This window comes from Amaranthus tricolor, chromosome 16 (assembly GCF_026212465.1).
Source record: "Amaranthus tricolor cultivar Red isolate AtriRed21 chromosome 16, ASM2621246v1, whole genome shotgun sequence".
Lineage (NCBI taxonomy): Eukaryota > Viridiplantae > Streptophyta > Magnoliopsida > Caryophyllales > Amaranthaceae > Amaranthus > Amaranthus tricolor.
In genome coordinates, this window is record NC_080062.1 from 8335872 (window position 1) to 8351157 (window position 15286).

At 33.3% G+C, this 15286-nt stretch overlaps 2 protein-coding genes across 2 annotated transcripts; one reads left to right on the forward strand and one right to left on the reverse strand.

The window, feature by feature from the left end:
* Positions 1–370: 370 nt before the first annotated feature.
* LOC130802836 (protein SYM1) lies at positions 371–3994 on the reverse strand. The gene is made up of 3 exons (XM_057666926.1): positions 3598–3994; positions 2090–2181; positions 371–1026 (listed from the first exon to the last, which is right to left on the reverse strand). The coding sequence occupies exons 1-3, from the start codon at positions 3745–3747 to the stop codon at positions 618–620; spliced, it is 651 nt and encodes a 216-aa protein (XP_057522909.1). The 5' UTR covers positions 3748–3994; the 3' UTR covers positions 371–617.
* A 4643-nt stretch (positions 3995–8637) lies between these two features.
* Positions 8638–14674, forward strand: LOC130802837 (pentatricopeptide repeat-containing protein At5g25630). The gene is made up of 4 exons (XM_057666927.1): positions 8638–8910; positions 11001–11211; positions 12095–12985; positions 13567–14674. Exons 2-4 carry the CDS (start codon positions 11128–11130, stop codon positions 14452–14454), a joined length of 1863 nt encoding a protein of 620 aa, XP_057522910.1. The 5' UTR covers positions 8638–8910; positions 11001–11127; the 3' UTR covers positions 14455–14674.
* Positions 14675–15286: the final 612 nt, after the last annotated feature.

The following is a 15286-nucleotide window of genomic DNA, read 5'->3' on the forward strand; positions in this document are numbered from 1 at the left end:
ATGTTTTTCTACAGCATAGAAATTATTTTTGTTCTAGTGATCGAAGGAGAAAAAAATAAATATTTTTTGTAGGCGGAGAGAATCAAGCCATAAGAATATAAGAGAGAACATTCAACCACTAGTTTAACCAATAATGCATCGCAATATATATTTTACAAATATTTTTTTAAAATTTTTAGGAACCCACATTTGAAGTCATTAGATTTTAACATTTATGTTGTAAGTTGCAACAAAATAAAAAGAATAATAAAAACTGAAAATATTATAATTTGAAATCAAAAAACTAGAAATAATTGGCTATATATAGTCAACTTGATAATATCTTCATTCCTAGCAAAAATCACACTTGGTAATCACAAATCACAATCTAGATCATGAAACAAATTCATTCTATATATTGGCAAATGGCAATGTAGGTTCAACAACAACTTCAGCATATTGTTTACAACAAGCTACGGTTTCATGTCAGCGAGACAAAGAATCATTAACAGTTTTGTTTCGTTCGTATAAAGACCGATTGCAATCGTTTCGATCAGAATGGAAGGGATTCCGATACCAAAAACCCACATACGGGCATTCCAAGACTCTTCGATAAACTTCTTGAAGAAAGAAATGAATCATCCGCCTTTGTCCTTTTGGCCCTCGAGATGAAGAATCTGTTTAAACCAATGTTTCCATGCTGCGTCCTCTTGTTGTTCAATCCACGACAAGAAACAGCTATCGATTAAGCAGAAGACATTGACGTAAAGAAGTTGATACCTCACGGGTACATATCGAAAGTTAGCAACCTGAAGGATTGGCCATATGCCACCTTCTAAGGCTAAGGCTGGGATGAAGTCTCTTTTCACGTCTTCCTTGACTTGAGGAGCGCTTTTTCCGTTACAAAAGCCCATATAAGTGAAGAACACTAGTAAATCCACAGGCCCAAAGATAATCCCGTCAAGTGCAACTTTAGAGCCAACAAACCGAGCGGAATTTTGTTGCATCCTCATTCGTAATTTCAAGAAACGGTCTAGGCCTTCATACCTAAAATACCAAGAGTACGAGAAAATGAGAGTTCCATAAATTGTTCAAAATTAATTACTGTCAGACAACATAGCATGCAAAATATATCGACAATGCCTGCGCAGAACAGAACCTTACGGTGGTGGAATAATATCAACTTATCTCTACTACGCTTGTAATCACCATAGCAAGCATAACTAAAAAAACAAGTTAAAGACATTATATGGACTATACTGAAATGACTCATTAAATTATGTGTATTTCTTAAAATGTGAAACAAACTCTTTTAACACTAGTAAGAGTAAGGTTGCGTACATCAGACCCCTTAAATCCTGCCTAGCTGGAGACAGTTATTGGCATTAGGGTAATAGAACATCATAGACTCAACAGACTACATTCTTGTCATTCTTAATGCACATAGAGGAAAAGTAATTCTTTATTTGGATACAGCATGAACGTCAGTAACTAAAAAGATTACAAGAATTAAACTTATAGATTCCATCAATCTTTTCTCACATTTATAGTACAAACATTAAAGATAAATTCCTAAGCCTTTGAATTCAGAACTAAGGGCGACAAGTTGAAAATATTAGTAATAAGATTCACAACCACATTATCAGGCACAAGGGCGGATCTAGCCCAGTTCAATGTTGTCAACTAACAGTATTTTATAAGTAATATCTCTAGCTATGCTAATAAGTGTATTGATTAAGTTAGTTAAAATATAAGTGTATGATAGCATTGCACAAGGTTCAAGCCTTACAATTTTAAAAACAATACTTAATACATGGACATCATTGTTTTATTTTGGATACGCCCCTGATCAGACAACAACTGATACCCCTCCGATATATGGTGCATGATGTTCTCATCAAAGAACAAAGTAAAACGAAAACAACAATATACAAGGATGACTTCATCTAATAGTCAAATGTCAATGTGCTGAATTTTTAAGTTTCAAATTATCAAAGCAAAACATTTCAGAGGAAAAAATTTGCACTTGAATTTATAAACTCCGAAAAAGCAAACGGATTATGCCCCAAAACTGAAAAAAAAAAAAAATATTAGAAGAGCAAAAACTAACCAGAAGTGACCAACTGGTCCAACAAACCCAAGGCCAAATAAGCTTGTGGCAGCAACCCTTTTCCAGTTGATTTGCAATTGCTTGCCCTTTTCCTATTGTATGCAAAATAATTACTTATACGAGCATACAAAATACAAGATTATGCAAATTTTTATGTAAATAAACTAAACATGCAATCTAGCTTGAATATTGGTCCCAAGCAGTGAAACATAATTCGTTAGTTGTTCGCCATTTGAATTCGCAATTCTCTCAAAATGGTTCAAAAATAGCCTAAAACCGACTATAATTCGGTTTTTTCGATTCACAATTTACGAGGTGATTAGTAAATCATGTGACACTGGTCCCGGCTCCCAGCACACAATCAGAAGGATACAAGTCATATGCCCGTATATATAAAACTAACATAACAACTCACAAAACTAAGCTACATACATTAGGCATTGATAGGGTCAACACAAACCCTTGAAAGCTAAACAACCAAGAAACATAAATCAAACATAACCTTACTCAGAAAGATTTAGCACCCATAAGAAAGTTGACAGCATCATTAGCAACACTTTCAGAAAAAAGAAAGAATGTATTCAGCTGTTTGTTAGTAACTAAAAATCAAAGTAAGCTTCCGCGATTTGAAAGCTCAGACCGGTTCAATCACAAATAACCTCATACTATATTAACACTTATGTTTTGTTTGGATTAAAGAAAATGGACGGAAATGGGGGCGGATTTTCTTCAATTTTAATACCAAATAACAAACATAGTGCAAAAACAACGCCCCATCACCGTATTACGACCTTATTGTAAAGTTTTTTGAATTTGCCGCGATTAAAATGTAGGCCGCATTGACCACAAAATCATCCGTATTAGCCATGAATCCGTTTTGCTACAATTACCGCGACTGTGACCGAAACCGTATTTTTGCATTATGATAACAAATGGCGAGAAGACATTTTTTATGATTTTTAAGCAACAAACGTTTCCCACAATGCAGACATTTGGAAGAAAACTCATCTATTTTTCCTCCCCTTACCCTCTCCCGCTCCCCTTCTTTTCCTTCTATTTTATCCAAACACACCCTTAGGAGCTCATACTTGATCAATGCAACAGCAGACAATAAATCTGCATATAAAAATGCAACAGATTTGCAAGCAAAAGGGATATAATAAGGCAATCCCACAAACAAAAACACACAATAGCCACCATCAATCAATTATCAACTAACATTCAAGATTGAACAACTTATAGCTACCTTTAAATTTGGAATCCATGTTCTTTTAAAAATTAACAGAAATTAAAACTTCATTTTTCAGTACATAATATAGCTCCATAATTACAAATACCCAATTTTTCGAACTACCAAGAAACCCTAAATCAATCAGAAACAAGTCCAAAAAGCTATTCCAAAACCCAAATTATAATCTTTCACCAGGAAATAAAACATACTCTAATTCAACAACAATAACATAAATAACCCATTAAAATTTTGCAATAGAAGAGAAAAGGATTCTTACAGAAACTTGGAGTTTTTTCTTGGCCATGGAGTAGGTAATACTCTGAGCAGTAATATCCCCAACTCCCCAAAGAACACCAGAACTAATCATTTGGGTTTTGACTGGGTGTACTGCTAAACAATTTTGATACCATCTCCATAATCTCAACATTTTTTCCCTGATGTCGAAACAAGGATTCAAGAATTTTTAAGAGGGTTAGAAGAAAAAAATTGAGACCCAGATGATTTTCTCTATTGTTGAATGTTGGGTATACAAGCAGTTAAACATTGAAATGCTAAAATGGAAATTTTTATATTCTAATATTTGAAAAGTGAATAATTGTACACGGTATGAGTCATAAAAATTGTTGGAAAATTCAGATCTTCCAAGTTTTTTTTTGTCTCTTGGTTGAAACTTCAAAATGTGAAGGGTTGCTAAGTTTTTGCTGGTCCATGAATTTTTATTTTTAAGTACCCCTAGTGAGTACAAAATGCAAAAAAAAAAAAGAAATAGAAATATTATATTTTTATGGAAAATTATCGTGAATAATGTAATTTTTTTTATTTCTCTATAATAATATTAATTTTTGATTAATCATGAATACCATGAACTTAGAGAATTTTTTCTAAAATAATGAGTATCAACTTTAGTTTATTATTTAATTTATCAATTTTTTATATCATATATTTTCTTATAGTTTGATTTTTAACATGTTAGGAATATTATATGTTTGATATTATTCATGGTTAATCAAAAATTGGTATTACTAAAAGAAATGAACAAAAGATTGTACTATTCTTGATAATTTTTCCTATTTTCAATGGAAATACATCAAAATTTCAAGGGAAATTTTTACATGGTGACCATGAGGTTTTGAATTTTTCACGTGGTAGATAAATATTTTTTTAATACTTGGGATGACCTCAAGCTTTCAGTTTTTTCATATGGTAGCCACAATATTAGTTTTTTGTTAAATTAAATACTCATTTCGAACAAATTTTTAAAATCCGTGTTCCACAAAGGTGATTGTGACATTTGGGTTTATGAAAAAAGTCATTATAATGGCAATAATAACGTAAATTTAGCAAAAAATTATCCTTTTGCCTACAAAGTGGAAAAGTTAAAGTTAGGATCACCACATGAATCAAAAAATGTTTGTCCACCACGTGGAAAAAGCCAAAACTTTGAGTCACCATGTGAAATTTCCCAAAAATCAATATAGAAGAATTATTTGATAAAATGCCTACTTTAAATTTAAAAACACTGACCATGGTAAGTTTGCTATTGAGTTTGCACACAATAAGACCCGCTTAAGAGAAGAGTTGACTGCATATAAGTTTGATGGGGTTTTATCTTAAAACCAATTGGTATTATGAGGAGTAGTTCATCAATTATATGTTAGTCAACCTCTCTCTAATTCTTTGATGTGGGATTACATATGAGTTATTTTCGAGGCTTTTTTTTTTAATTCGGCGGGAACGTCATTCTTTTCGAACCTGCTAGTTGTTTTTTATTTAACGGAAAACCATTCTTTTGTTTCAGATGATCGGAAACCATCAACTCTGATAACATAAAGAACTTCATAAACTAATTTTAGCATTTGAAATTACTTATATTAAATTATTTTTAATTATCAATGTACAATGTGAGCCCTTATTTATAATAAAATAACTAAACAAACAACACCTAGTATTAAGAATCTAAATAAAGATATATTATTCAAAAATAATAACTAACTTTCCTAAAATAATTATGCTTTCTAACATTTTGAGTCTTAAAATATCTACCTCCATGCTAGATAAATAGCAACTTTGTGTCCAATAAACACTTACTTTGAATCATTAAACACCTACTTCGAGTCTAGCAACACCAATTTTAGTATATATTTATAATACTTACTTTGCATCTTAAAACACTTGCTTTGACTCTTACAACTATAGATGACCATGCGGCGGGTCTGGAACGGGTCTAGCCAGACCCAGACCCAGACCCAGACCCAAACCCGAACCTTTTTATTTTTTGTAGATCCAGACCCCGATCCAAACCCTAAGGGTTCAAAATTTTCAAACCTAGACCCAGACCCTCCAGATTTGATAAGACTAAAAAAACTCTTTGATTTGTCATATTTAAACCTTTTGTAAGGCATTAAAGTATTTTACAAATATTTAATACTAATTATACATCCATAGCGTCGTCCATATACGCTTAAATTCTATTACAAACAATAATTCGAGTCTATGAAATTCAAATACAAAGTAATTTCTAAAAACACTTGTCTAAATTATAGTCCAATTTGCATAAAACTAAATATATAAGTATATATAAATAGAAAATAATAAAATAGGGGTAACAATTATCAATTAGCAAATATTATATTATATATGTAAATAGAAAATAAATGAAGTTTTGGGGTATGGACAGAAGTCAGAACATTAGACAAAAGTCACAATACTCACAAAATAGTAAGATAATTTAATAATTATAAGGGTCCGGGTCCGGGTCCGGGTCTATGGGGTGGGTCCACGGTCCAGATGTCAGGTCTGGGTCCGGGTTCGGACCCTCAAACCCGAATCCAGACCTGCCAATTATTTTTTAGATCCATATCCGATCCGAATCCGACGGGTCTCCAAAAATAAGACCCAGACCCTTATAAAAGAGACAGGTCCAATAGGGTCCTGGATCCATGATTATTCCTACTTATAACGTACAACTATTTTGGATTTGTAACACCTACTTTCATCATAAAACACGTCATTATTCTTAGAACACGTAATTTCAATCATATAACATCTACTTTTAGATCTTAAAATACCACTCTAAGTCTTACAATATCTACTTTAAGTACAGTTAACACTTATTTTGGTTCTTAAAACACATTTTAGCTCTTACGACAACGATCTTTTGCCAAAATATGCAAAATATCTACTTATTTTTGAAATTATAACCTAATGAAACTTAATTCCTTTCGTACTATCCATGTAGTATAATATGTTTGATTCTATTTAAAAAAAATTTCTTTCCACAATAAATGACTGTCAAGTCACGTCATAGTTCATTTAATCTTAATTTTATTTTATTTTATTATATTGTGTTATGAATGGTAGTATACTAATGTGATTATAAATGATAATATACTAATGTGTGACTTGAGTGCACATTAAAGGGTTGAATTCATGTGTGTGACTCTTGAGTTGTGGAATCCAAAAGGGTGTAATAAGGTGAAGAGTATTCATGGGAATTATTGGTGTTAATGAAGATTAAGGTGAAGAGTCTCATGTGTGTGACTCTTGAGATAATGCCTTTTCAAGTTCTTAGAGTTATTTCATAGTATTCATTACCCTAAATTAACTATGTATTTATGTGAGTCATTCATCTTCAAGTACCTAGCACTATAAATAGGGCTCTCATACCCACACTTCAAGTATGCAAAACACATCAAACACAACCCTTAAGCCAAACACATAGCCTATTGTTGTTATCTCTATCTCAATTGTAATTCTTCATATTGAAGTGTTGTTTGTATTCATTTGATATAATATAAACATAAACTACACACCACGGAGGACGTAGCCATCATTGGGTGAACCTCCTTAAATCTTTGTGTCCTTGTTTGTTACTTTGTCAAACTTAATTTTGCTCATTGTTGTTTGTTCTTAACATCGTAAGTATTTGGCGATCGTTTTCAATATTGTATTATTTAATTTTTAAGAGGCAATAAAAATAAATTAAATTAAACCGCTATGTAATTTAACAGTTCATTAAATAGCAACTCCTAAGTCAAATAATGATTTACTTTGAATCTAAATAACACCAGCCGAGACCCAATAAAATATTTTATTCACGAGTTTACCCATTTTCTTCCTCATTTTCTCTCATTAAAAGAGAACATATTCTAATCTTCCAAGAAAAAATCTCATAAATCTCATTTAATTGATGATTAAAGGTTACGCTTTAAAAAAAAGTGTATGAAATGAGGTGTTATCAAGATTTATAATTAATACATGTTATTTTGCTAATTTAGGAAGCTAAAAGTAACAAATTTTGCCCCTTCATGGTCTTAAATTATCGTTAGTGTTTTATCTTAAAATAACACACTAAGTCACATAATAGTTTGTTTTATAATACCTAGCTATGTAGCTTTAATGTCATTATTTATATATTATTTTTTTAAAATTTAGTATATTGTAATTTTGGGTAAATAAAAGTTATAATTTTTTAAAATTTAGTATATCACATAGTGTTTTCTTTTGTAGCTTTCACATAATTAAATTATATAGTACAAATTCAAAGAGACATAAAAAATATGCAATGATAAATTTAAAGTTTTTCAAAATTACTTGTCAAAGATTAAAACAATTTGCTAACTTTTCTAAAAGTTATTACAAATTAGTTTTTTAGTACGAAATAACACGTTGAAAATTGATTTTTTTTATTATTTTTTTAATTTTTTTTTCAATTTTAACGTTTTAAAAATATTATTTTTAAACTATAAGGTATCAATTATGATCTTAAATTGATCAATTAGTGACGTATATTATAAAAAATTATAATTAAACTGATTGAGCTATTTTTTAATAAGTGGTCAGTGGTCTCACGATAAGACGGTCTCTCACGATAAAAGTTAATAAACAAGTTCCATCCTTTAAAAAGTTAATAAACAAGTTCCATCCTTTAAAAAGTTAATAAACAAGTTCCATCCTTTTCTTGAGACAATTTGAGGTGTTTGGTAAGATTTTGTATCCAACTAAAAAGATTAATTTTAAGCAAAATAAAAAGTTAATTTAGTTGGATTTTTCATTAGCTTTTGCTAATTGGTCTACTCTTTATTAAGGCCGTCTCACCATGAGACAACTTCAATTAGATCAGCTTATACTATTTTAAAAAGTTGATTTCTATAAAAATATGAATTCAAATTCATTGTTTTTTTCTATAATTTTTACTAATAAATCTTTACTCTTTTGTATAAGCTTATCTTACAGCGATACAATCTCATACAAATAAAATTGCAATAAAAAAAACCTTTTAAAACAAACTACCAGCCAACGACCGATAACGCTACAAGTCTTTATCAAGCACCCCGTTGTGCCATAGATGAATGCCTGGAAATGATATTTTCCACCTAGTAATCTCATTTTATCCAATAAAGTCCAATTCTTTTCCAATCCTTTCCGACATATATGTGGATAGTACCATCCCACTTCCAACACGTCACTGACCATCCCATACTCTCTTTAATCTGCATTTCTTCCTATATTTTCATCACCACCTTCATATTCCCTTCTAGAACAACATTCACACACTCTTCAGCCTCAGTAATCGGTAATCCACCATCAGGTACTATTTTTACCTGTTTTCTCTTAACCCCTTTTGCATATGTTCATCAATTCATGGGTTTTCTTCTATTTTAGGGATGGGTTTTTATTTTATTGCTCATAGTTTTAAGTAGGAGTTGAGGGTTTTGAGTTTAAGATTTTCTGTTTTTATGTGTTTCCAAGAATGTTGGAGCTTTAAGTTGTTTTTTTGATCAATTTTCTGTGTGATACTGCTTTATATAGGTAGTATAATAATATTATTAAGGTAGGAGTAACTTTTAGGAGTATGCTCAAAAAGTTGGTAAATAATTTGATATTGTTGTGATTCTAACTTTATAATTGATTTGTGATTTGGGGACTTAAGAAAGGGAAGAGAGTGAAACAGCTTCAAACCCATAAATTGAATTGTTATTTTGGTGAAATTGTAAATAATAAACCAACCTTTATTTTTAGCAATTATACTCATTAAGTTGGTTTATTTAATATTAACAATAATTAATTTATTTTTAGCAAATCAAGCAGAGGTTGATTTATTTTTGACAATTTTGCCTGTTATTTTTGCCTTTAGTACATCATCATTGTACCTGATATATCTTGCTTATGGAAGCTATGATGGTGAGTGTATATCTATATGTATACTTTTGAAACCTGCTTTTCATTTTGAGAACCTAAGTCTCAGCAATATACATGAATCTATGAGTACAGGACAAGGTTAAATAGTGGTATTCATGTCTGCAGTCTGTTCTCTTTGATCTTTAATTGTGAAGCTCTAGTGGAGAATGAGGATGAAGAAAAGTGGGCTAGGTAAGCTAGGAAAACATGGTATTTGTGTAAGCTTTTAGGAGATTAATATGGTAGTCAAAGCAAATCCTGTAGCCAAACAATAGACTTAGGGGGTGTTTGGTATATCAGGTGGAATGAAAAGGAAATGGAATAAAAAAAGATAGGGTAATGGAAAAAATAAGCTTTGCTTTCGAAACTTGTTTGGTTTATGTAACTAATGGAATCAAAACTCATATTTGGGTAATTGGGTTAAGAGGAGAGTAAAAAAGGAAGGTGAACAAAGAAGTGAGCTAGTAGAATTTGTTACTGGTGATATCTTTCCAGTAACAATTCAGGGGTAACTCTTATCCATAGGTAAGCTATTTTGTTTAGAAAATATCCTATCAAACAAATAGTAAATGAAAATACTTATCCGATACTGTTACCGAGTCAGAAAATGAGATACCAAACATGCTCTTAGTTTGATTTTGGATGTCTTTGATTTAGAATGTAGGCATGTAGCGTTAGAATCATTGATTGAGAGTTGAGACTCATATTTGTTTTCCCTATGCTGGATGCTCTCATAAACCTTATTGGGTTGGCTTTATTTGGAGAAAAGAAATGGAAAGGGATTGTAGTGCAGCACAAATTGTTTTTGTCTAGGAATATTGCTTTGTTGTTAACAACATTTTACTCCCCTACACCACCAAGGCAGCGTTGAGGGGTGGGATGTTGTTGTCTGACCCTTGTAATAACAAAGAAGTTGTTTTGGCTTCACGTTGATCACATACACCATCAGCCTCCGTCAATAAGTATTTGCTTTCCCATCCTCGTCCTGGTCTTTTAGGATCTTTGAGAGCACATTTCATGAAAAGTGAAGATATATTTAGCGTAACAGATTACAGATGCATATTTCTTAATTTTCTAGGGTGTTATTGTAAGTTAGTTTTGCAATTTCATCAAATGTTGGGGTCATGGGTTGATGTTATATTTTCAGCGGTCAGCACATTTTAATGTAGTCGTCTGCAATATGTGTATATAACAACAATATTCCATTACCCTAATGCCATTAAACAGCTCCCATCTAGGTAGGGTTTGGCTTGTTTTCAAGTGACCCTTTGTAGCAAACATCATCAACAATTTCTCATTAATATAAGTAAGAAATGCACATGATTGAATGCGCTTCTATTTAGTATGCGTATAACAAATGTTGTTAATAGTATTTGTAGTCTTTGATTAAGCTAATGGCTTGATGGTGTCCCTGTTTGCAAGTAGAATAGGATTGGACAATGATCACCCCTGACACTGAACATCAATCCTTGACTTTTATGATACTTGTGTGTTCTTCAGGGAAACTTGTAATGGAATTATGAACTTGGGGCCAAGTGTTAAGAAACAAGCTATCCGAAATTAGGGGTTGATATCTGAAATATCAGAATCAGCTAATACTGAAGTTACAGGAAGCATTGTAAGAGATATGACCAACTTTTATGTTATGCTCAAGCACCCTGGAGGAGCTTCTGTCTCCAAGAGAGAAGCCATTCAACCAATATCTACAAAGGTAAATCTTAAAACTGATTGACTTATTTTTTGTAGTGTTCGTGATTCATGCTCTGTGTAAAGTTGACATAGAGGCTAGAGCTACTCGAAGTTGTTAGTGGAACAGTAACTTCACTCAGAACCCTTCCCCCAAAACCCATCTCAATGCTTTCTAGTTTCCATTGATCAGGATTCGGTTAGATAAGCTAATATGAATTTTTCATCTTGCCATGTGAAATCAAGGTTAATTGACTCACTAGCTGAAAGTTGAAACTAGTGTTCCCGCCAAATTATTTTGTCTAGTCTTATCTCCACCTAGCATCATAACATAATTCCTATTTGAAATTGCAATTCGTGAAATAGACCCAAATATAGTCCAAAATTGATTATATTTTGATTTTTTCGATACATAATTCACGAGTAGATTAGCAAATTATGTGGCACAACCATCTAGGGTTAGGTTCTAGAATCAGGTTAGTCCTAAAATTGTTCTGTATTGATGGTTAAGAAAAGGGGTCTTCAATCATCTTGTCATTACTCTTTAATCCACCTTGTTCTGTTGGTTGGCTATTGAAGAAAGTATATCGAATATCATCTATTATTATACTCAAATTCTTGATGAGACATGCCTTATACTTGGGTTAAATAGCCCAATAATAAAAACTTTTAGCTTATGAGCTTCTTGTTTTGAGGTCATCTCAACGTGAGACATGCCTCATACTTGGGTTAAACCTTCTATCTATGTAGAATCCTCATATTTCAACTAGGTATATGTATTAGGATTTAATTTACTCTTATTGTTAACAGATATCTCCAGTCTTATTGTATGTATATTGTGTTCTCAAATTTCTTGAACCTGTTGAAATGAAAGGCCGTCTGACCAATATTATGATTAACCGCTACAGGGACAAAAGTTTCATGCTATCCGGTTATACCCTGATCCAGACTCAATTTGCTGTGCCTCGTGCGTAAAAAGAACTAGTTGCAAAATTGTTCGTACCAAAACAAAGTTGATGAACATTTTGCTCGAAAAAGGGAAGGCTGAAGATGCACAGTCAATTTTCGAGCAGTTAATTGAAGATGGTCATGTTCCATCACTAATATCATACACTACTTTACTAGCCGCCTTAACCATTCTCAAACGCTTTGAATTCATACACCCGATCATTGCTCAAGTTGAAAAAAACGAAATGAAACCCGATTCTGTGTTCTTCAATGCTGTCATAAACGCATTTGCGGAGTCGGGAAATATGGAGGAAGCTATGAAAGCATTACAGAAAATGAAAGAAAATGGACACAGAATAAGTACCAGCACTTACAACACTTTGATGAAAGGATTTGGCATTGCTGGTCAGCCGGAAGAATCAATGAAACTGCTTGAGCAGATGTTGATTATTGGATCAGCGAGGCCCAATCTTAGGTCATACAATGTGTTGGTTAGAGCTTGGTGTAGCACGGGTAATATTGCACAAGCGTGGAATGTGGTTCAAAAAATGATGGCTTCCGGATTGAAACCTGATACGGTTACTTATAACACGCTTGCTACAGCATATGTTCAAAATGGCAACACTAAGCTTGCAGAAGAGATCATATTGGAGATGCAGCGGAGCAATTTACAACCCAACGAAAGAACCTGTTGTATCGTAGCAAGTGGGTATTGTAGAGAAGGTAAACTGAGGGATGCCTTAAGATTTGTGCATAAGATGAAAGGACTTGGCGCGCGTCCTAATCTTGTTGTTTTCAATTCACTGATTAAAGGATTTCTCGATACCACAGATAGGGAAGGGGTTGACGAGGTGAGTTTTCACATTTCTATCATACTTCGGATAAATTTTTATTTTTTAGTTTTTTGGCAATAAAAAAGAATTTTATTAACCACCAAGTATAAAACAAGTGAAAAATAGGCAAACAACCAACGTATCCACTCTCTAAAGATAGCACCAATATGCTCCTGAACCCACCTTCTAGGAAGGGTTGCTAGTAGAGGTGTTCATTCGAGTTATCTGGTCTGTTTCGGGCCACGTTTTCAGGTCGGTTTAAAATTGGTATTTTGTGTCTACTTGATTTTCACATAAGTTTAAATTCATCTTGAAGGATCAAGGAGGGTTCGGTTACAAGGTCGGGTAAATATCGAGTCGTTGGGTTTGTTTTGAACACTTCTAGTTGCTAGGTATCCCTCTCAGTTCTTGTGTTATTACATTCTTAGGACTTTCTGTCAAAGAATATAGCTAGGTGCATGTTACTCCGTTTCTGTAGATGCGCCTCTTTTGGATTCTAAACATTAAAAGTTAAACTTGATGCTCTTGAATGTCAAATTCGATCATTCTTGTGAACTGTTATGAATACGATCATAAAATACGCTCCATTATGCTGACAGGTTTTGAAACTAATGGAAGAATTTGGAGTGAAACCAGATGTTATAACATGTAGCACAATCATGAATGCATGGAGTGCTGCTGGTTTCATGGACAAGTGCCAGGAAATATTTGATCATATGGTCAAGTCCGGAATCAAGCCAGATGCTCATGCATATAGCATCCTTGCTAAAGGATATACGCGTGCAAAGAAACCCGAAAAGGCTGAGGAGCTACTAAACCATATGATAAATATGGGTCTTCATCCTAATGTTGTGATGTTCACAACTATCATCAATGGATGGTGCAGTCAAGGAAAAATGGAATGTGCGAACAAAATCTTCGAGACAATGTGTGAATACGGGGTATCACCAAATCTGAAAACCTTCGAAACCCTAATATGGGGATACGGAGAAGCAAAACAACCATGGAAATCTGAAGAAATGCTTCAGATGATGGAAGAATTCGGCATACAGCCCGAAGAAAGCACTTACACACTCATCGCTGAAGCTTGGCAGGCAGCTGGAGTAGCTAAAGAAGTGGGGAGAGTTCTTGTTTCAGCGAGAAACCGATCAAGGTCAGATCAGATAAACGACAGTGAGGAGTTTACGGTGGAAAATCCCGAAAATATACATCAGAAACAACTACCAAATTCTTATTCCGACATTTTGCTGACACCCAACGGAATTGTGGGTGATTCAAAAGGGTTTGGCCCTGGAACGATGAAAAGTAGTATGGTAGTGAGGGATGCATCAGACTCTTCGTGGAGTACTGCTGCTAAACCGATCAATGCTGCTCAAGCTTGTCGATTTGGGACCAGACTACCAATCATTTGTCAGAAACGATCTCATGGGCAGCTAGGTTTGTACAGTCACCTTGCTCTTTCATGTACATTGGTCTTCTTCAACTAAGGATTTGAATGTCTCGTTTCAAGAATTTTACTAAGGTGAATATTCACCTGACACTTATTACTTGTAGATACCACTGAAGTTTCTTTGTTCCCCTCAAGTCGAAACACCATGCTTAGCTCGTTATTAAAGGGGGTTGTGCAGAAACCCGAATTTACTGTAAATGGCTTTTGAAATGTGGACAAGATTCATATTACTTAATGATCTGTTTATTTTGGTCTTATTCTTGTATTTCTGCTGATTATATTTGATACACATTGGGTACTTTGTCATAAAGAGTTGGGAGCGTTGAGCAAGGCTACATAAAACACAGCACGGCATATGTTGTGCCTATCTTTTCGAATGAAACCTTCTTGGTGGATGTCATTTCATTCCCACCATTTAATAACGACCACCAAATGGATCGTTAGTCACATCATTTCCACCTAGGGAGAGTTTAGAAAGTTAGATGTACGCAGTTGTACAGATGTACACAACCTCGGTGAATGCCATGTGGGATGAAATCTTTTGGAAAGAAACTTGCATTGACTAATATTTTGTGGCTACTAAAGATTATTTCAATATACTTTTTTTTAGTTGAAATACTTTGACTTTTCACAAATTCTCGTGAGAGACGGTATTTTTGAGAGACCATCTCTAGTTTGGCCGACTCATTATGTATTTTTATAAATATTATAAGTAGGCATTAAGATGACATAAGTAGACATTTGAAATATCAAAAATGGACATTAAAGATACGATTATTAAGCATTGAGGATAATGTAAGTAGGCATTAAGAACTCGACAAGTGGATATTAATTTTTAATGGGTTAAGTTTGAAATACGTTTCTCAAGA

What these genes read in the sequence shown, in the direction of transcription:
- LOC130802836 (XM_057666926.1), bottom strand. Translation starts at nt 3,747, where the DNA reads ATGTTGAGATTATGGAGATGGTATCAAAATTGTTTAGCAGTACACCCA. An exon ending in AGAAAAAACTCCAAGTTTCT is followed by an intron (nt 2,182 to 3,597) that starts GTAAGAATCCTT and finishes TGCATACAATAG; the next exon opens with GAAAAGGGCAAGCAATTGCA. An exon ending in GGACCAGTTGGTCACTTCTG is followed by an intron (nt 1,027 to 2,089) that starts GTTAGTTTTTGC and finishes TTGGTATTTTAG; the next exon opens with GTATGAAGGCCTAGACCGTT.
- LOC130802837 (XM_057666927.1), top strand. Translation starts at nt 11,128, where the DNA reads ATGACCAACTTTTATGTTATGCTCAAGCACCCTGGAGGAGCTTCTGTC. An exon ending in TTCAACCAATATCTACAAAG is followed by an intron (nt 11,212 to 12,094) that starts GTAAATCTTAAA and finishes TAACCGCTACAG; the next exon opens with GGACAAAAGTTTCATGCTAT. An exon ending in ATAGGGAAGGGGTTGACGAG is followed by an intron (nt 12,986 to 13,566) that starts GTGAGTTTTCAC and finishes TTATGCTGACAG; the next exon opens with GTTTTGAAACTAATGGAAGA.